Source organism: Macaca nemestrina, chromosome 9 (genome assembly GCF_043159975.1).
Source record: "Macaca nemestrina isolate mMacNem1 chromosome 9, mMacNem.hap1, whole genome shotgun sequence".
Taxonomy (NCBI): domain Eukaryota; kingdom Metazoa; phylum Chordata; class Mammalia; order Primates; family Cercopithecidae; genus Macaca; species Macaca nemestrina.
The window spans coordinates 13,896,019-13,918,858 of NC_092133.1; the positions used below are offsets into that span (position 1 = coordinate 13,896,019).

At 41.0% G+C, this 22,840-nt stretch overlaps 1 protein-coding gene across 8 annotated transcripts in view; it reads right to left on the reverse strand.

Annotated features, from left to right (window-relative positions):
• Positions 1 to 22,840, reverse strand: part of LOC105467833 (inositol polyphosphate-5-phosphatase F) — a 144,931-nt gene that overhangs the window by 31,112 nt on the left and 90,979 nt on the right. For 7 of the 8 annotated variants that reach the window (XM_071069037.1, XM_071069035.1, XM_011717604.3 and 4 more), the window contains 6 exons: positions 15,472 to 15,608; positions 4,746 to 4,874; positions 4,355 to 4,522; positions 4,178 to 4,234; positions 1,307 to 1,505; positions 589 to 768 (listed from right to left, as the gene is read on the reverse strand). In XM_071069037.1, coding sequence (XP_070925138.1) covers positions 589 to 768; positions 1,307 to 1,505; positions 4,178 to 4,234; positions 4,355 to 4,522; positions 4,746 to 4,874; positions 15,472 to 15,498 — 760 coding nt within the window. In that variant the 5' untranslated portion in view covers positions 15,499 to 15,608. Of the gene's footprint in view, positions 1 to 588; positions 769 to 1,306; positions 1,506 to 4,177; positions 4,235 to 4,354; positions 4,523 to 4,745; positions 4,875 to 15,471; positions 15,609 to 17,673; positions 17,692 to 22,840 lie in introns of those variants that run through there. The other variant, XM_071069036.1, reaches the window with a different exon arrangement.

Below are 22,840 nucleotides of genomic sequence, written 5' to 3' on the forward strand. Positions count from 1 at the left end.
CTTTAAAAACCAAAACTGTACTGAATTCTCATGAATACCAACTGAGAGAGAAATATACTTTAACAATTTTTTAAAAATCAGCCTCATTCAATAATTAGATTTAAATGACTTAGCTATTCCAATACTAAAGACAAGACACTGGAAGAAACAAAATACTCAAGATTTAAATTTTAAAAATTAAAAAAAAAAAACTTTCAGAGAAAAATATTGGAGTAAAGGCGTCTTATTGATTTTTGGTAGATTCCATCTTAAGCCATCTCCTGCTTCTACAAATATTGGCTAGATTTGCACCTTTCTAAAGTTAAACATTCCATACAGTACTCTTCAAAGCAAGAGCAATTTAAAGTCTCTGAAGTAAGCTGTTTTGCTCTACTGTTAGAGAAATTTTGTACTGTTAAATAAGTGACTTAGTCAACTATTTTTATTCCTGTGATTATTACACCACTTTCTATTACATTTTTCAAATACAAGTTATTGTTTTGAATGAAGTATCTGGCAAAGCAAATCCAAACCCAACAGGTATCTAATTTCTTAAAAACTATTCTCTCTGAAATCATCATTTGCAAACAATATAATTGACCTGCTTACTTTTGTCCAGCCGCGGTCTTGGATTATATCGATACCCAACCTGGCTCCAAAAGACAGGCACAGAGCCTCGTGTTTGAACAAACGACAGGGTATGATTATGAACATGAATTAACTGCTCAGTCTCCACATAATTTGCAACATTTCCATTTTTATCCACTCCTCTTCGTTTATAGCGCATTCCTGAAAGAAAATTAAAACAGAAAACAGCAACATTTTAAAAAATTTATTTAGTCTGACTAGATTATGCTTCCTAATCAAATGTATGCCTTCCAGGATAGTCTTGGGGATTCAGTGTGCAACTGCCAAGAACAGTATCAACTTACCCCAAATCTTAACTGTATGCATCATTGTTTTTAACAAGTTGAAGCTCAGTTCTTCTGAACTGAAAGAAAGGTTTTCCCAAAGGCGCTAGCACACAGGAAGGATTTATCACGGTGACACAGGCTGTCAGTGGAGTGCCAGTATTCTGAAGCACATCTCAAGTGACTTTCTCTCTTCTCTCTATATATGTACCTCCTTTTCCTTTTCATTTTGCTAACTCTTATTCACCCCTCTTCAAAAATTTGTCTCCAGTTATATCACAGTATTTAGAGTCCCCAAGCACTTTGAAGCCAACTGTGTTTCCAAATCCATTATTGTCATTAGCATTTCAACACATCTGCAGCTTTTCCATTCTCGCCTGGATTTGATTTGCATGCTATTAGAGCCCTCCACTCACCTGCTCTGTGCCTACTTCGGCGTGAAATGAGAGCCACTAGAAATCGTGGGTGAATATCATCTACACAGGTGGACTCCTGAGGGGGGGTCTCCGGGCTGCTTTTCTCATCATCAGATGATTCGGTATAATTAACCACAAGTTCTTCAATCTGTACGAAACCTTGGATCATGGGGATAATCCAAAAGTTCACATCTGGGGTCTGAAAACAAAATGAACATCATATTGTTTCTATTCTGTACAGCACTGCTACTTTCTTAAACCCAAACAGCAGTCGGCACATATTTCTCAGTTTATTAGAAGCAGAAACCTTCCATTATTCAACCATATTTTCTGCTTATTGAAAAACACCACGGAAGGAAGGGACAGAGGAGGTCGTTCCTTTTCTTTACGGTGAACGCAGCCTAAGAGCCAGGCTGCCTGGGTACAAATCCAAGCCCACCATTTATTAACTCACTGAGGGGAGTCACCCTCACCATCGCTGTCCTTCTCTGTGAAATAGTAACAACTACTTCATGAAAATGTGAAGATTAAATGGATAATACACATAAAGTGTTCAGCACAGTGCCTGCCATATAGGAAGTATTTAACAAATGTTTATGATTCTCAACTCCCAATTGTATTAAGGCTTTAATAAAATACAACCAACTCTGATCCCTTTATTATGAAACACATAGGTCTACTTTATTCTCTGGCTTAGAAAAAAAAAATTTCACTTCCTCAAGCTAAAATCTAAGTCACAAATGAAACAACAAACAAACAAACAAAAAACCCATTTCATAAATGTCTTATTTTAAAATGTCATCCAACGTAATTAGGACAGTATTGATTAAAGATTTCTTCTTCTGGTCGGTCGCAGTGGATCAACATTGTAATCCCAGCACTTTAGGAGGCTGAGGCGGGTGATTCACTTGAGGTCAGGAGTTTGAGACCAGCCTGGGCAACATGGTGAAACCCCATCTCTACTAAAAATACAAAAAATTAGCCAGGCATGGTGGCGCAAGCTATAATCCCAGCTACTTGGGAGGCTGAGGCAGGAAAATTGCTTGAACCTGGGAGGTGGAAGTTGCAGGGAGGTGGAGGTTGCAGTGAGCTGAGATCATGCCACTGCACTACAGCCTGGGTGACAGAGCGAGACTCTGTCAAAAAAACAAATAAATAAAATAAAGATTTCTTCTTCTGTCCCTTTCAGTTAGACTAAGACGACAGATTTCTCAACTTATTGTCTGCAGAGACAGTAAAGAATAAAAATGCTCCAGAAAGTTGTTCTTCGTCCTACTTTCTCTCTTATCTCCCTAAGTGCACCCAGGCTTAATCTCAGCATCCACTTCAAATCCACCTCTTCTTCCATCACCAAACACTCCAGATCCTATCTCACGGTTTTGTTTTGTTTTATGGGGCCTGCAGATACGATGTTAGGAAAGTGGTAAAAATTGAAAATGGTGAGGTAAAGGATCTGTCTGCATTCTTATCACCAGTCCCATCATTTATATTTCTGTTCTAGCAATAAATGCAAAACTCTTGACAGGCATAGAGAAATTTATGCTGCCAAATGTCACCTTTGAATATGACAACTTCAAGTCATCAGTTTTAAATGGTAATGTAAAAGCATTCTGACAAAAACTCGGCAAAAACAATTAGAGCTCGATCTTGTCAGCACACAGGACAAATGCTCATTATAGATGCCCCTGCTTTTCTCCTCTACCACTGGGTTTTGGTGGTCACAGTTTGATCAGCATTGCAAACAGAGGTAAGAATAATCTCAGGCCTCATTCTCCATAGAGGCAATTGATGGATATCTAGCGAAGACACCATAGAGTATGGGAAAATCACTGATACTAACCACCAGTAAGGGGGATAAACCAAAAGGAAAAGGTCTGAAATTTCTGAAAGGTTAAAAGATAATATATGACTTTATTCACCTATTTGCCTGCTTTGTTTAGTGTTGAAAAGACAAGTGGCACATAACAGGCCTTCCATAAATATTTGTTGATTGAATGAATTGTCTTCAGACAGTCAATTCCAACATACATGACCAAGAAAAGGAAGAAAGTAATCATCAAACCAGAGGAACTCCATGCAATAATCTCATCATATTCTGTATCTTCCCTCAATCAAATACTGGTAGTACAGCAATGGCCTTAGAGATTTGTCTATTCCAATTCCCAGATGGGAAAACAGAGGTGTGGCGAAAGTAAAAATAATTGGTACCATTACAGGAAAACTGGGCTTCAACTTTCCCAATGGGTAGAAAGAAAATACCTCTTTTGGCCAGGTGTGGTGGCTCACATCTGTAATCCCAGCTCTTTGGGAGGCCAAGGTGGGCGGATCACGAGGTCAGGAGATCGAGACCATCCTTGCTAATACAGTGAAACCTGGTCTCTACTAAAAATACAAAAAATTAGCCGGGTGTGGTGGCGGGCGCCTGTAGTCCCAGCTACTCGGGAGGCTGAGGCAGGAGAACGGCGTGAACCTGGGAGGCGGAGCTTGCAGTGAGCTGAGATCGTGCCACTGCACTCCAGTCTGGGCGACAGAGTGAGACTCCGTTTCAACAAAAAAAAAAGAAAAGAAAAAAGAAAATACCTCTTTTGCAGGACCTCTACGAACATGAGTTCCACATCCTTAACTTACCACTATCCTATGGGAATCTGCTAAAAAGACAGGCCTGTGGGGAGGCAGTGGAATTGTAAACTGCCTTAAAATAATGCCTTGGTTTTCCTACCTAAATGATTCCCATTCCATAGGGGAAAACATAGTGATCTTTAAAAATGTATCTTAATTTAAAAAAATTTGCTTAACAATTATATCCAGACGTTTTAGAAACAAATACACCAATTTCAGTGGGGTTAGGATATTTTAGAAACAACTACTCACACCAATCTCAGTAAGATCTTGTATCATGTATTTATTCCAAAAAAATCGGTCATCAACCTAGAAAAGGTGCAGAAACAACAGTTCAGAAACACATTATTTCAGTTTTCCTACAAAAGCCAAAACAGGCCATCACTTGTTCCCAAGGGCAAACCCTGCTCTATGAGCTGTGAGTGGTACCTTCTGCCAGAGGGGCCGACCATCCCTCTCCCCAGTGCTCTGCCTCTGCACCGAATTGGTCAGGTCATAGGTCAAGCTATAATAAAAGGATTCCGAGTCCATGAACATCTTCAGCAACTCTTCAAGCAATCTCCTCTCCAACTTCTCCTTCTCTTTACTTTCCTTAACCTACAAGAAATTAATGTACTATTACTACAGAAATTAAATGTAAAGTAATCTGAGGATAACACATAAATTCCTAAGAGAGAAGTGAAAATAATCCCAAGGACGTAAGGAGACAGTGCTTCAATACAACAAATGGTTTGAAAATAAATTTTCTGAGTACAGAATTATCTCTCCATTTAAAACTAATCAAAGATGAATTCAAAGCCCATATCAATTAAACTCTTACTTTCTTTTTATTAGGAGCAGACACATTGGATTTAATATGCGTAAAGGTCTTCAGTAGAAACTTTGAGTCATCAGGAGATGGTATAATCTTCTCTGGTTTGTTAATACCAAAATGATGCTTCTTACAGAGCTAAATAGGAAGAGAAAGATGATTTGTTATTATTAATATCTGTTAAGTGTTCGAGTGCAAAATTAAATGCTACTGCTCAGGCATTCTGATTAACTGTAAACCTCAAGACTTAGAAAAATTATCAAGTAGATAATTGATGGCACACACAGCTGTGAGTCCCATGATGAGAAAGCTACAGCAGAGGATAAAACACAAAGAATACAGGGCAGGATAGACTTAGGAATTAGAGGTGGAAAATTCAGGTTAGGCTCATAATCAGTTCTCCTCTAACGTAACTGAAGAATGAAATATTCTGGCTGAGGTTATTAATGCTTTGGAAATTAGTATCTAAGAATTTAAAAATTGCAAAATGCACATTTGCTATGCTTCAGGGTTATGATTTTACAGGTATCTGTGCTAAATACCAATGCTAATTGAGTGTTTTGGTTGAGAAGATGGCTTAAGAGCCTGCTCTAGTGGGAGCCCTAAAAGCTGGCCGTTTCAACCACTCCCTCTCCTCCTATGCTCACACGCACTAATGAAATCAGCTTAATAACATACGCTTTGGGTCCGGAGATTAGTTAAACTTGAAGAAGCAGTAATTAGGGGCTGCAGGAGAAGTGCCGCACAACTGACAAGGGTAAGGAAGGGCATGGGAGCGTGAATACAGCTGTGTAAAGATAACAGTAGGCACAGAAGGTTCTAAAGAAGGCTACCTGGTTAAAGTTGAGGGTTTTACATATAATTTCATGTAGCTCAGCAAACAAAGCAAATATTCTGAAATGTACACACAAATTCTGTTAACAATATGCAGACCAATTCCATTTTTTCAACAAACTAGTTTCACTGCTACACTAAGTAGGAGACTCTTAATAAGAACTAATACTTACTAAATGCTTATTATCATCAGTGTGTTACAAAATAGCTATTAACATAAAATGAGAAGAAAAGCGAATTTAAACTTTGATTATTTAAGAAAAGGGGGAGAGAGAGCGTCCCTGTTTTATTACATTTGGAAGTAGAAACTAATAACTGGACCAAATTTTCATGTGCAATGGAATCTCCAGATGATTTCAAGCCTTTTCAAAATTATGGCTATCAAAAACTGTCCACATGGGTTTCACACCATGATTATAGCTTTAAGCTGCTCCTGCCCTGCCATTAAAGACAAGAGAACTAAAGATGAGGCAGAAAAGCTTTATATTCCTTCAGCCAGAACAGCTCACTTTTATTTCCCTTCAAATAAAACTAGCAAGAACTCCAGGTGACAGGGAAGGAGAGAAGACAGAACCAAGTGTATGGATACAGCACCCCTCTTTCTGTGATGGTTTCTGTCAGCACACAGGCCCATCCTCCTCTGCCCCTCTGCTCTGCACACCCCCGCTCCACTCCTCTTCCTCAACCACTGCTGTCCTCTTACTCACTCTGCACTCCTCACTGCCTCCAGCTCCACTCCTCCCATTCTCTCCCCAACCCACGCCTCCACCCCATTTTCACCCCTACCGCTCTCCCAAGCTGCTGTCTCCAGCATGATCAATGACCTCCACTTTGCTAAATCAAATGCTCTTGGTTCTTAACCTCTCAGTAGCATCTGAGTCACTCCCTCATCCTACAATACACGGCTTCACCTGGCTCCCACTGGTCACTCCTCTACTGCTTTGACTGGTTCCTTTCCAGCCTCCTGCTTGATGTCTAGGTGCCCCAAGCTTCAGTCCCTGATCCCCTTCTCGTCTGCATTCACTCCCTCAGTGATTTCATCCAGACTCATGGATTCCAATACCGTCCATATGCCAACCCAACTTCCCAAATGTTTATTTCCAGCCCAGCTCTCTCCCAAAACTCCAGCCTCACATATCCCAACATTTCCACTGGGATGTCTACCAGACATCTCAAACTCAACACGTCCAAAACCAGACCCTCCCCTCCCCTCCCCTCCACCAGCTTCACCTCCTAGTGCTCTCTGCCCCCTGCTCACCCCACTCCACCCACATTGGCTTCCTTGCTATTCCTCAACACAGCTGTCCTCTCTGCCCGGACACCCCCTCGCCAGATATCTTACCTCCATCTTCACTCCTGGGCACTCCCTCCACCACACTTACTGTGTTCAACTTTCATTTCCATCAGCGTTTATTACTTTCCAACATACTACAGTTATTGTGCTGATGTTTATCATCTGTCTCCACCTTCTATAATGTAAGCTCCTTTAAGGCAGGACCTTTGTCTTGTTGACTCCTACCTCCAGTGCCTTAGCAGTGGCTGCCATCGGAGCTTTCACAGCCATCACTCCCCTTCTCCCATGAACATGTGGCACACACCCACCCTCCTTGATACAGTATCACTGGGGCAGCAGAGCAGCAGTTTTAAACAGATGCTCCCCTTTGGTCTCCTGCTACTGCTCTGCTTGTGGCACCAGGCCACTGTTGGCTAGCAATTTTTAGATAAAATGTTAGTGATTAGGCCTATGAATAACGCTTAAAAACCTGAAAACATGCTTACTTGCTCAAGACCGAGCTACAGATTGTTACAATTTTAGTATTCAAAACGGGATACACAGACACAGTCATCCTTTTTTTTTTTTTTTTTTTTGAGACAGAATTTCGCTCTTGTTGCCCAGGCTGGAGTGCAATGGTGTGGTTTCGGCTCACCATAACCTCCACTTCCTGGGTTTAAACAATTCTCCTGCCTCAGCCTCCCGAGTAGCTGGGATTACAGGCATGCACCACCACGCCCGGCTAATATTGTATTTTTAGTAGAGACGAGGTTTCTCCATGTTGGTCAGGCTGGTCTCAAACTCCCGACCTCATGTGATCTGCCCGCCTCAGCCTCCCAAAGTGCTGGGATTATAGGCATAAGCCACCACGCCCGGCCAACATAATCATTCTTAAGAGCACTCAAGCCAGCAAAATCCTCCCCCTGGGAATCTATCAAAGGTCTGGCTATTTCAAGTAAATGTGCAACAGCACACCTAGTCTGCACCCAGGTTTTCCTCACTCAGGAAGACGGAGTCCATTTTTCTCTTCAAGGTTAGTTTCTGGGATTAGGACCTGGGCTCATCATTCACCCCCTTCCTTTGTCCCAACCTCTGATAGCCCCTTTCCTAGCACCTTGGGACATGTTTACACATGTGAGAATCTTCTTTTAAATCCATTCCTCAAACCTGGAATCCACTCTGAGAGCCAGCAGGGTGCAGTGTCCCAGCCACTGGAACTGCAACGACTATAATCTGATTGGGGCAGGTCAAGGAGTAAAGGCTCCAATGACACTGCTTAGGCCTCCTAACTCTGTCTCTCGGAATGTGGAGCTCATGAACACTCCCTGCTGTCTCTTCCTCTGGTCCCCATGACAACAATCTCCCCAGGTCCTTCCCCACCTCTGGCTGTTTCTTCTCAGTCTCCTTTGCGGGTGTATCTTTCTTCTCTAAAACTGATGGTATTCCCAGTGTTCTACCCTTAACTCTTTTCTCAGTCTTCATGCTCCATCTAGAAAATGTCACCCTCTTTCCTCATTTTAACTAGTACTACGTTTGCTAACTCCACTCCTTCGCCCTAATCTCAAGACTGATACATGTGACGTCTCCCCTACACTGAGACACACTAGACTCTCAAACTCAGCATCTCTAGAACTGAGCAACATCTGCTCCCCAAATATTGTTCCTTCTCTGGTATGTCCTATTTCAGGTAATGACGGCACCACCCACGGGATCATTTAAGCAAGAAACCTTGGAATCATCTTCCATCATTCTCCTTCTCTAAGTCTCTCCTATCAACCCCAACCACTGCATGCTCATTGTTATAGTGTTGATTCAGATCCCTATCTTTTGTCCAGACCAGTATTTCTTCATGGAAGTGCTACTGGCATGGCACACAGGAGATGCTCTATGCAGGATTGATTATCCAACTCAGTGCAGACACTCTAACAGCTCCCCTCATGATCTAGGGAGTTCCACCTGAGCACCAGGCCTCAAGTGCTAAGCATGGCCCCAGGCTCCCATCTCCCATGAAGCCCTGTTACTCCACTTTACTGTGTAGGGGCCAAATTCCCACCTGCTACTGTCTGCTTCTAGATGCAGACCCAGAAACGCTATGGCTTCAGTCTGATCTACTTTAAAAATTGCTTATTCTCTAAGCTTGGCATTTCCTTCCTTCCTGCTTGCCTTCCTCCCTCCCTCCTTCCTTCCTCCCCTCCCCTTCCCTTTCCTTCCTTCCTTCCTTCTTCCTTTCCTTCCTCCCTTCTTTCCTTCTTTGAGACAGAGTCTCGCTCTGTTGCCCAGGCTAGAGTGCGATGGCACAATCTCAGCTTGCTGCAACCTCTGCCTCCCAGATCCAAGCGGTTCTCCCACTTCAGCCTCTGGAGTAGCTGGAACTACAGGCATGTGCCACCATGCCTGGCTAAGTTTTGTATTTTTAATAGAGATAGGGTTTCACCATGTTGGCCAGGCTGCTCTTGAACTGCTGACCTCAAGTGATCTGCTTGCCTCAGCCTCCCAAAGCGTTGGGATTACAAGCATGAGTCACCACATCTGGTCTTTTCTATTTTTATTTCTTTTATCTATCCTCATCCTGGCCTTGAAACAGAGTTAATATAAGCCCATCATCCCTTAACTTCCTTATGTACAATTCCAAAATCCAAAAAACTCTAAAACCTGAAAGTGTATTTTTTAAGTTAAAAACTCGTTTAATGACAAAGCATGCCCTGAACTGATATGAAGATACTGATAATCATCACCTCCCTTAGTATGAATAGTCATACAATTCTTTAAAAAACATTAACGTGTTTTATTGTAGGGTAATGCTTCAGAACCACTTTAGACTGTAGAAAATACATGGAATAACCATTTGAAAACCCCAAAAAACTTGAATTCTAAAACAAATATGGCCCCAGGAAGTTCAGATAAGGATTGTGGATCTGTATAACAAAGTTCAAACTCACGGAAACACCTTTACTGGAAGGCTTTCTCTGTCTCTTAAAAGTGATTTTTTTCTAAATAAAAATTTTAAATTGCTGGCCAGGTGCTGGGGCTCACACCTATAATCCCAGCACTTTGGGAGGTTAAGGCAGGCAGATCGCTTAAGCCCAGGTATTCAAAACCAGCATGGGGTATACAGTGAGACCCTATCTCTTCAAAAAATAGAAAAAAAAAAAAAAATTAGCCAGGGGTGGTGGCGCATGCCTGTAGTCCCAGCCACTTGGAGGGCTGAAGGCAGGAGGATCGTGCCACTGCATTCCAGCCTGTGTGACAGGGCGAGACCCTGTCTCAAACAAACAAATGAGATTACTATAAATGTAAACATTTCCAATGAGTATGTTAGAATCTTCTACACAGTTACCTTTAGAAAATAAAGTACAGAGCACTACCTTTCTGAAACAGTTAAATTCAGTCCTGACAAAAAACAGGGATAGAGAAAATTACTTAGGATTCCTTCCCAGTCCTAAGGTATTTTGTTTACACAGAGCCCCAGGGATTACAATGCATAGCACTGGCAACAGGGTCACCTTCCCTTTTCCAGAGGCCCAGCCAGTTTTGTGTGGCACGTGGTTAGGTCCTTATCACAACTCTGAAACATGAGATTTCAAAAAGAAAACACCACAGCTACAACTCCCAGCTACTTCTCCACAAGCTCCACAGCACTTCCCTAGTTTTTACATTGTGCTTGCAACTTACATCTTATGACCAAGATTAAGGGTTGATGTTGCTGCTGCCATTTAAGAAAAGGGACATAAATAATTTTATGTGAAAAGCTGGTATCTACATCCATCTGAACCTAAAATTTTAAACAGATGTCTGATGGAAACTAAACAGGGAAAATGATGCGGTTATCTATTAAGGCAATGAGATACGCAAATAAGATACGCAGACATGGAACAAAACCTATATAACTTTAAAGGGTATAAAGAAAAAACATCTATGTCCTCATTGTTTAAACCATTACAGATTATTCGTACCCTTATACAGATTTTTAAATATTCTTTTTTAGAGACAGGGTCTCACTCCACCAACCAGGCTGGAGTGCTGTGATGCAATCACAGCTCACTGCAGCCTCAAACTCCAGAGCTCAAGTAATCCTCCTGCCTCAGCCTCCTGAATACCTGTGACTATAGATATACACCACTACACCCAGCTAATTTTTTTTTTTTTTTTTTGAGACGAAGTTTCACTCTTGTTGCCCAAGCTGCAGTGCAATGGCATGATCTCCGCTCACCACAACCTCCGCCTCCCAGGTTCAAACGATTCTCCTGCCTCAGCCTCCCGAGTAGCTGGGATTATAGGCATGTGCCACCATGCCCGGTTAATTTTGTATTTTTAATAGAGACGGGGTTTCTCCATGTTGGTCAGGCTGGTCTTGACCTCAGGTGATCTGCCCGCCTCAGCCTCCCAAAGTGCTGGGATTACAGGCGTGAGCCACCACACCCGGCCAACACCCAGCTAACTTTTAAATTTTTTATAGAGACAGGGTCTTGCTATGTTGCCCAGGCTGGTCTCAAACTCCTGGCCTGAAGCAATCCTCCCACCTCGGCCACCCAAAGTGCCGAGATTACAGGCATGAGCCACTGCACTTGACCCCTACCTCTCTCTCTCTCTCTTTTTGGAGACAGTGTCTCATTCCATTGCCCAGGTTGGAGTGCAGGGGCACAATCACAGTTCACTGCAGCCTCAAAGTCCCGGGCTAAGGTGATCTCCCGGGTAGCTGGGACTACAGGGATGTACCACCACACATGGCTGTTTTTGTACAGGCAGAGTCTCACCATGTTGCCCAGGCTGGTCTCAATCCTCCTGCCTCGGCCTCCCAAAGTGCTAGGATTATAGGCATAAGCCACTGTGCCTGGCCTCTTTACATCGTTTTTGTAAAATAGCACACTGTTTTGAAAATCAGGCACAGTGGCTCACGTCTATAATCCCAGCACTTTGGGAAGCCAAGGTTGGTGGATCACCAGGTCAGGAGATCAAGACCATCTAACCAGGCTGACACAGTGAAACCCCATCTCTGCTAAAAATACGAAAAATTAGTCGGGTGTGGTGGCACATAACTGTAGTCCCAGCTACTTGAGAGGCTGAAGCAGGAGAATCATTTCAACCAAGGGAGGCGGAGGTTGCAGTGAGCCGAGATCATGTCACTGTACTCCAGCCTGGGGGACAGAGCGAGGCTCTGTTTCAAAAAAAAAAAAAAAAAATCAGTCTGGCAGTTCCACAAAAGGTTAGAGTTACCATATGACCCAGCAATTCCATTCCTAGGTACACACCCAAGAGAGATAAAAACAAATATATCACCAAGAACTTGTATGCAAAATGGTTTATAACAGCATTATTCATAATAGCTAAAAGGTGGAAACAACTCAAATGTCCATCAACTGATGAACAGAAAAATAAAATGTGACATACCCATACAAGGGATTATCTGGCAATAAAGAAAAATAAAGTACTGCTACACACTACAACTGGCACGAAACTTAAAAGCTATGCTAGGTGAAAGAAGTCCACCACAAAAGGCCACGTGGTATATTATTCTGTTTATATGAGATGTCCAGAAGAGACAAATATTTATAGAGACAGAAAGGAGATTAGTGGTTGCATCTTGCTGAGGAGCTGGAGTTGGGAAGGAAATGAGGAGTGGCTGCTAACGAAGACGGGGTTTTTTCGGGGGATGATGAAAGGTTCTAAAATTGATTGTGGTGATAACCACACGACTCTGAATACACTAAAAACCATTGACTTATATACTTTAAATGGGGGAACTGTATGGTATTTGAATTTTTTTTTAATTGGCAAACAAATAAGGCATATATTTGAGATAAAAAGACAACAGAGGCAGAAAACTAGAAATTCTATTAATACCCATCTCTGAAATAAGATTGCTTCTGCTCCAATTACAGAACACAGACTTAGGCTTTAGCAAATCTGGGAACAGTGACCACATTAAAAGATGCTGCTGGAATAAATGCAGCTTATTCAAACTGATACACAGACATCCAAATCAGAAAGTCATACTAAGGAGGAATATGTAGTTTTGTTTAACAAAGTCTTCCTATGTTCTTAAAAAAATAATAAGACTAGAAGAAAATATGTAAAAATGCAAAACAGAAAAACTATTCTGAAACATGTGAAAGTAACACTGGTCCTCCAAAGAGCCTACGTACAAATGGAAACACCCACCAAAACTCAGTAGACTATTAATAACAATTATTTCCAAGTGGGGGAATTTTTTTTCTTCTCTTTTACAATTTACTGTATAATCAAAAAACACAATGTAAAAAGGATTAAGCTTCTAAAAACTCTTTTAAATTGAGTTATATGGAAATTGAAATAAAGATACCAAGATTTAAATTAACATGTTAAAAGAAAATAAAGTCGTGATTTTCAACATGTGGTTATTTGCCCTTCCTGCTGTTCACTGTCGTAAAGCTCCTTTACCATAAAACAGGATTACAAGGAAAGAAAAAATGGCGAAAGCACAAATTGCTAAAATTATAATCTCTTGAGAAAGGTGTACCAAACTATTCACTGAGATAGGATCTGGAAATACTTTCTCTGTTGTTACTTTTACTCCTAATTAGCAGAGTCATTATGTATATTCAGCTGTTAATGTGAACCACAATCTTGCGGCCCCTGAGAAGTGCAGTAGTTTATACTGTACAGCCCAACAGCTGTCAAAATAATTATGTCTATGGAGGAAATCTCACTTTCCTTTTTATTTGAATATAATCTCTTTCCCTTAGATTATCGAGAGAAAAAAAAGGGAAAGTAAGAAGAATAAAGAAGTTCTTAAAGTTTTGATAATATTCACACTTTTGGGCTTAAAAACATCATGTAAATGTTAGTTCCTAAAGCCATCTTGGTTTTTTCCCCATTTATTAAATAGTCAGCTACTAGTCTCAAAAATGTTACAGATTGGTGGCCATGAACGACATAAGAAAACCTCCCTGAAGGCCTCAACCTTTTCTGAATGAGGTGTGACATTTAATTTCCCCAGAACTGGGAGTGCCAAATATGCAAATCCTGACTGGCGGATGGACAAAGTGCTGGGCGGGCTGGCTCCCAGCTCTAAATCAAACTGCCAGAGACCCCAGGCTTAGTGCTCAAACCTGAATGCCAGGCCAAAGGGTGCCCACCTTCAAGGGAAAGGTCTGTGATAACAAGCCATCCTGATCTTTCAGTGTGTCAGCAAAACCATCCAAAAGACATTGCCAAAAAAAAAATGCAAACAAAAACTATAAACATCTGCTTTTAATAGGCCTAACTGCCGCCTAGGCTTTTTGTCTCTCGATCAGCAATAGTGAATAGTGTTCTAGCCAAAGTACCAACAAAAGGAGAATAAGAACTCCAAACTTTTTTCGATTCCTATAACAAATAATAATCAGAGTCTGCTTAAATTCATTTTAATGTTTCTTAAAATTCGACTGTCAAACTTCCAGTGACACTTAAAGCATAAAAATAGCTTCATTTTTACTTACCCTTAAGGCAATTTAACCCTATCCCCAAACTTCCTCCCCAAGAACTCTACATGGAAAAACACGTGCTGACTTGTGGGGCAGTGCGTGCTTTGCTATCATTACCTGCTGTTCAGGTAACAGGGCGGCAGCTCAGCAGAGTTACACAGGACCAGGCAGCCTGAGTCTAGATCCAGGCCCCACCTGTACCAGCTGCGTGACTTAACCCTTGCCAGGCCGCCTTTGTTCTTATTTTATTTTCTGAAATCTACTCACTCATTATTTTTTTTTCCCCACAAGACAAGGTCTGGCTATGTTACCCAGGCTGGTCTCGAACCCCTCAGCTCAAGCGATCCTCCAGCCTCAGCCTGTCAAAGAAAGAAGCCACCCACCTAGCCTCCTTTCTTTATTTGTAGTAATGCCCACTTCATAGGGTGGTCCTAAGGACTAAATATTATCATCTATGTAATACACTGGGCCCACCTGGCACAATGAACAAACAGTGAACAAAACAGGCTATGGCTACGTCGGAGTGAGGACAATTCCTAGGCGTCAAATCCCCACACTGAGAGCAAACAGGACATAAATGCTTTCATGGGTTACTTCTACTAGGAGGCAGCACCTTGTGGTAAAAAAGCACTGGCCCTAGGCAATCTCATATATTTCGTCCTTAAATCACTCTACTTGTGGACTTGAGCTCTTCTCTGGAAAATAAACAGATTACATTAGACGAGTGACTGTCTTCCTTTTAAAAAACTTTTTAAACTGTAATAGGGTAATATATGCTTAGAAAATGTTCAAGAAATGCAGATAAAAGAGGATATAATAAGAGGTCTCCTTTTCTTAACTCACTCCTTTTCCCTAGAAGTTTTCAAACTGTATTGTGGCCCTAGGGCTCCCTGGAAACGGAAGGTGGCTTCCAAGGAGAGATCAAGTGGACAGAGCCCCAGGGATTCCCCCAACACTACTTCAACCACAGTGGCCCTGCTTTTATGTGTCTTCTATACTAGGTTTCATGGATTTTGAGACAAGGGTTCCACTACTAAAATGAAGTTGGAAAATCATAGGATTAAATTATTTTAAAAACATTACCCAGCTCTAAAAATGTAAGTCTGTGGTCTACTGAACCAAATCCTCATATTTGCTATTACATTTATATCAGGTTTCCATATAATTTCCCTTTATTTCACCTTACCTCTAGCTCAAGATCCTGAGGTTCCATTTCAGAAAGTGACAGCACAGCAATTTTGGTAACTTTACAGACCTCATGGTCTCCTGGGAGTTTGCCCACCAATGCTTTCTGCCGAATTAGAATAAGCCACCACGGAAGATCTGAAAGAGGAGAGTCATGATAAAGTCTGGCGTTTTTAGAGCGCTACTGTTCTGACAAGTTGAAGGCGAATACCTAACAATGATAACCAAAAAAAAAATGTGCATCCAAAATAAACTTTTAAAGTAAAACACATCACAAAGACATAAAATAACCCTTAAACATGTGGAAAGATGTTCAATCTCACTCATAGAGAAATGTAAATTAAAACCAGTTGTGACACCATGCTCACCCATCAGATTGGGAACAATTAACCAGAATGACAACACATGTGCTGGCGAGGCTGTGAGAAAACTGAAAACAGCTGTGCAGGTGAGAATACCGACGACAAATACAACTTTTCTGGAAGGAAATTTAGCAGTACCTAACAATACAACAAATGCACTTACCTTTAATCAGTCCAGTGATCCCACCCTTGGGAATTTACCCTGAGGGTACACCTCAACAACAAAGTATATACACTGAAGCCTACTGTATAATTACAAAACACTGGAAACAGCCTAATGTCCAGATACAGGACAGTGGTTGAATAAACTATGGCACATCCATGCAATGGAGTACTATGCAGCTGTAAAAAAAAAAAAAAAAAAGTATTCTATAAATTAATAAGGAAGGATTCCTGGATGCATTAAGTAGATAAACTGAATATATTATTAACATACCGCCATCCCTCGGTATCTGCGGGGGACTGGCTCCAGGACCCCCGTGGATACCAAATTCCACGGATGCTCAAGTCCATCATGTAAAATGGCATAGTATTTGTATATAACCAATGCACATCCTCTCATATACTTGAAATCGTCTCTAGATTGCTTACAATACCTGATATAATCTAAATGCTATGGTAAACAGTTTTTAAACTGTATTGTTTAAGGAATAATGACGAGAAAAAATGTCTATACATGTCCAGTACAGATGCAACCATCCTTTTTTTTTTCCAAAAATTTTCCATCCATGGTTAGTTAGAGCCACAGATAGAGAACTCAATGGATACACAGGGCCAACTGTACATAATAAGGCTATGTTACAATAACATAATAAATATATGTTTTTGTTTTTGTTTTGAGACTAGGTCTCACTCTGTCACCCAGGCTAGAGTGCAGTGGTGCAATCTCAGCTCATGGCAGCCTCTGCCTCCTGGGCTCAAGCAATCCTCCCACCTCAGCCTCTAAAGTAGCTGGGACCACAAGCATGCACCACCATGCCCAGCTAATTTTTGTACTTTTTTTAGAGATGGGGTTTTGCCATGTTGCCCAGGCTGTTCTCAAACTGCTGGGCTCAAGCAATCTTCCAGCCTTGATCTCCCAGAGTGCTGGGATTATAGGAGTGAGCCACCGTGCCCAGGCAATAAAATATATTATCAAAGCATAAAAGAATACCTAGAGTGTACTACCCTTCATGTAAGAAAGAAAATATGAGGTGATACATATCTATACAGTCACGTACCACATAATGATGTTTCAGTCAATGATGGGCTACATATGCAGTAGTGGTCCCTTAAAATTATAATGGAGCTGAAAAATTCCTGTCACTTAGTGACATCGTAATGTAGCATGACATATTACGCATGTGTGTGATTCTGGTATAAACCTACTGCACTGCTAGTGATAGAAAAGTATACAACATACAATTACATATGTACATAAGACTTGATAATGATAATAAATGACTGTTACTGGTTTATGTATTTGCTATACTATACTTTTTATCATTATTTTAGGTGTACTCCTATTTACAAATAAGGGTAAAAAGAAAATGTTTTTGCACAGTTGTACAATGTGTTTGTGTTTTAACCTGTTATTACAGAAGAGTCAAAAAGTTTTAAAACATTAAAGAGTAAACATATAAAGTAAAAAAGTTACAGTAAGCTTAGGTTAACTTAGTATTGAAGAAAGAAAAAAATTCTGGCAGGGCATGGAGGCTCACTCATGTCTGTAATTCCAGCACTTTGAGAGGCCCAAGTAGGAGGATTGCTTGAGCCCAGGACTTCAAGACCAGCCTGGATAACATATGGAGACCTCGTTTCTACAAAAAATTTAAAAATTAGCCAGGAGTTGGGACACGCACCTGTAGTCCCAGCTACTCAGGAGGCTGAGGTAGGAGGATCGCTTAAGCCTGGGAGGTTGACGCAGCAGTGAGTCATGGTCATGCCACCGCACTCCGGCTTGGGTGACAGGGAAAGATCCCATCTCATAAAAAATAAAAAATAAAACAAAAAAAAAAACAAAAACAATTTTTAAAAAAGAAGAAATTTTAAAATAAAGTTAGTGTCGCCTACACGTATGGTGTATATGAAGTCTACGGTAGTGTACAATAATGTCCTAGGCCTTCACATTCACTCACTGACTCACCCAGAGCAACTTCTGGTTCCGCAAGTTCCATGCATAGTTAAGTACCCAATACAGGTGTACCATTTTTATCTTTTACACCATATCTTTTATACAGTATTTTTACCGTACCATTTCTATGTTTAGATGAAATTGCCCAACAATGCATTTCTCATTAAGTGATGCATAACTATATGTAACGACGCATTTGTACAAAAACAAGAGGAGAGAGAAGTCAGTGAGATTAGTTATCTCCACAGAGTAGGTGGAAACGGGGTAGAAAGAAGAGGGGATGGGAATAGGATAAAAGAGATGAGGGGGAAGTGACAGTTCTCCGAGTATGCCCTGGCAAATGACTGACTGGTCTCTGAGTAGAATTCTGACTCTTAGAACAATGGTAATGTTTTACATATCCCTTCAAATAAATAGTTCAAATCAACCAGAATGTGGGAGAACCTCAAACTGCAAACCCAGCTCTATTAAAAATTAAGACTAGGCCGGACACGGTGGCTCACGCCTGTAATCCCAGCACTTTGGGAGGCCGAGGCAGGCGGATCATGAGGTTAGGAGATCGAGACCATCCTGGCTAACACGGTGAAACCCCATCTCTACTAAAAAATACAAACAATTAGCCAGGCGTGGTGGCGGGCACCTGTAGTCCCAGCTACTCGGGAGGCTGAGGCAGAAGAATGGCGTGAACCCGGGAGGTGGAGCTTGCAGTGAGCCAAGATCGCGCCACTGCACTCCAGCCTGGGTGACAGTGCGAGACTCTGTCTCAAAAAGTAAATAAATAAATAAGAATAGAACTAAATTGTAGGAGATAGAGAAGAAAAAATTAACCAAAGTAACTTCAGAAAACTATTTGGTAAAGATAAAGACAAAAAAAACCGTATGCACTATTGTACTTTGGTTACTAAATTTATTTTTCAGAAGAGTATGGGTTGGTAATTCTCCAACTACTTTGTGTGTACACTGGGACTGAACAGAGAACTAAATATATTGAGGAGAATGGAGGGAAAAAGATAAAACAACCGAAAGAAACCTTTAATAAATACAAGACAGAAAGAAGCAAACACCCAATCTTTCCAATCCAAATTTCTACTTCTCACAAGACTTTTAATTAAACGAAAAATAGTCTAAGAAAGACAGTGTGCAAAAGCAATTTTTCAGTTTATGAGACTACACCATTAAAAAAACACTCCCCAATTAGACCCCAAACCAAAAATTATTGAAATTGTGTTTCAGGAATTTATTATAGAAAAATAATACCATATATTTCCCATATAAAAGAATTTTTATAAAGGATATACAGGCTGGACACAGTGGTTCACACCTATAATCCTAGCACTTTGGGAGGCCCTGGGCAGATCACATGAGGCCAGGAGCTCAAAACCAGCCTGGCCAACATTTCAAAACTCTGTCTCTACTAAAAATACAAAAATTAGCCAGGCATGGTGGTGCACATATGTAATCCCAGCTACGCGGAGGGCTGAGGCATGAGAATCGCTTGAACTCGGGAGGCAGAGGTTGCAGTGAGCCGAGATGGCACCACTGAACTCCAGCCTGGGCGAGACAGTGAGACTCTGCCTCAAAAACAAATTTTTTAAATTAAATAAATAAAAATAAAAAGTATATATAATATCTTCATTTGCCCCATTTATTCCCCAAGTATTGATCAACTCTCATTTTAGAAATGGTGCTTTTGGAGATATGCTTTAAGCATTTCATAAATGCAAAAGTTTGGAAACATTTCATAATTCCTTATAAAATAGGGTGGAAATTTACTTCAAAGTTTTAAGGCTTTTATAGGCCATTTCCCTATTATCATTAAACATTAACTGAAGACCCACCATGTGCTAGGAAATTAATCAGGCATGGATACACATTACCAAGCATCTTGTAGGGGTTATGTGAAACATTACCTGTTAGCTGCTTGGCAACAAACCTAACATGTAAATCTTCCTAAAAAGCACATAACAGACAACAAACTGTTCAATGTCAATAAATTTTGTTGAATAAAAAGAAATCCTTACAATAGGTCTCTTAACCTCACAGGAATAATTTCTATCTTATTTTATCTTATTTATTTTTCTTTTCTGAGATGGAGTCTCGTGCTGTTGCGAGGCTGGAGTGCAGTGGTACAATCTCGGCTCACTGCAACCTCCACCTCCCGGGTTTAAGCAATTCTCCCGCCTCAGCCTCTTGGGTAGCTGGGACTACGGGCGCCCGCCACCACACCTGGCTAATTTTTGTAGGTTTTTTTTTTTGGTTTTTTGTAGTTTTTTTTGTTTTTTAGTAGAGACGGGGTTTCACCCTATTGGCCAGGCTGGTTTCAAACGCCTGACCCTGTGATCCACCTGACTCGGCCTCCCAAAGTGCCGGGATTACAGGCGTGAGCCACTGCGCCCGGCCATTTCTATCCTATAGTGAACAATTTACAGTTGGGCCAGGCATGGTGGGTCATCCCTGTAATCCCAGCACTTTGGGAGGCTGAGGAGGGAGGATTACTCAAAGCCAGGGGTTCAAAAACAGCCTGGCCAGCATAGTAAGACTCCAGCCCTATAAAAATTGTTTTTAAAAATTAGCCAAGGCCAGGTGCAGTGGCTGCCTGTAATCCCAGCATTCTGGGAAGCTGAGGTGAGTGGATTGCTTGAGTTCAGAAGTTTCAAACCAGCCTGGGTAACACAGCAAAACCCCATCTCTGCAAAAGATACAAAAGTTATCTGGGCATGGTGGTACATGCCTGCAGTCTCAACTACTCAGGAGGCTGAGGGGTGAGGATCATTTGAGTCCAGGAGTTCAAGGCTGCGGTGAGCTGTGACGGCATCACTGTACTCCAGCCTGAATGACAGAGCAAGACCATGTCTCTAAAAAAATAAATAAATAAATAAATCTTTATGACTCAAAGACCTCTCTCTCTCTCTCTCTCACACACACACACACACACACACACACACACACACACACACACACACACACACACGAAGGCCCTTCCTAGTTTACATCTTCTTGCCCTGATTTGCTCTGGATTCATTTCACATCAACATTACAAATTATGATTTTAATAAATTCAATAACAAAACCACAATGTACATTATCAAATATAGTATCTTTCCAATAAACCATCCAATGGTATAGTGCCAAAAATATAAAATTTTTAACTTTCAAACACAGGTTTTATTTCACATACAAACTCACTTGGAAAACCAAGAGGCATCTTTTTTCCCACAAAAACACTTGTATTGCCAATACTTAAACTCAACTTACACATTCAAATACATTTTAAAATAAAATACACATTTTTTAGCATTAACTACTCATATACAAAAATGTGAAAAATCTACGTGCTTTTTAAAAGGTTACAGATACTCAATATGCCTTGCAGTTATGATGAAGATTAAATCTGAGAAAATATAATGTAACAGAAACAAAGCCTTCTCAATAGTAGCCTTCCTTTTTCAAGGAGGCTTCAAATGTCCTAGACTTTGAGGTCAGAACTTGGACTAAGTTTTAGCTCCATCATTTACTTCTTGTACACTTCAAAGCATAATCCTTAGCTGCTCCGATTCTGTTTTCTCATATGAAAACTGGGATAAAACTGCCTACTTCAGAGAATGGCTATGAGGATTAACAATTTGTATAATTCATGATGTTATTCCTAAAATGTTTAGTGAACATCTACTATAAGTATCACAAGGCAATTTATGTCTATCTTTTTTTTTTTTTTGAGACGGAGTGTCACTCTCTCTCCCAGTGTGGAGTGCAGTGGCGCGATCTCGGCTCACTGCAAGCTCCGCCTCCAGGGTTCACGCCATTCTCCTGCCTCAGCCTCCCCGAGTAGCTGGGACTACAGGCGCCGGCCACCACACCCAGCTAATTGTTTGTATTTTTTAGTAGAGACGGGGTTTCACCATGTTAGCCAGGATGGTCTCGATCTCCTGACCTTGTGATCTGCCCGCCTCGGCCTCCCAAAGAGCTGGGATTATAGGCGTGAGCCACCGTGCCCAGCCTGGTGTCTATTTTTATTACCACTACACCCTGCTAATAGATTCCATTTCCAACCTATAGTCGAAAAACTAAAAAACATTCAAATAATGTGCCCCAGGCTTGCAACTGGCCGATAGGATTTTTTTAAAACTTCCCTTTTAGACATCTTCATACATAAAAGTAGAGAGAGCAATATAATCAAACCAAATCCACCCACCACCTAGACCTAGCAGTTATCAATGCATGACTCAGTCTTCTATGACGTCCAAATTTTTTTTTCCCAATGACTCTGTACCTGTCTTTTAATTTTAAAGAATTCCAAATCTAGAAAGTAAAAAGGAAACCCCATGGGCTTTGGGTTAAAAATCTGAGTTCTATTCTATTTGAGGCTGGGCACGGCGGCCCACGCTTGTAATCCCAGCACTTTGGGAGGCCAAGGCAGGAAGATTGCTTCAGCCCAGGAGACCAGCCTGGGCAACATGGGGAAACTCTGTCTCTACAAAAAAAAAATTAAAAATTAGCCAGGCATGATGGAGCAACCCTGTAGTTCCAGCTACTCAGGAGGCTGAGAGTGGAAGGATCACCTGAACCAGGGAGGTCAAGGCTGCAGTAAGCCATGATCGCATCACTGCAGTCCAGCCTGGGCAATAAGAACGAGAGACACAGAAGGAAAGAGAAAGGGAAAGGAAAGAGAGACGAGAGAGAGAGAGAGAGAAAGATAGAAAGAGACAGAGAGAGAGAGAGAGAAAGAGAGAAAGAAAGAGAGAAAAAGAAAGAAAGAAAGAAAGAAAGAAAGAAAGAAAGAAAGAAAGAAAGAAAGAAAGAAAATTATATTTGACAATCCAGTTTCTTCCAGAAATAAATGGCAAAAAAAATTTTAGATTCTAGCATAATCAAATATATAAAATTTTTCTTTGACT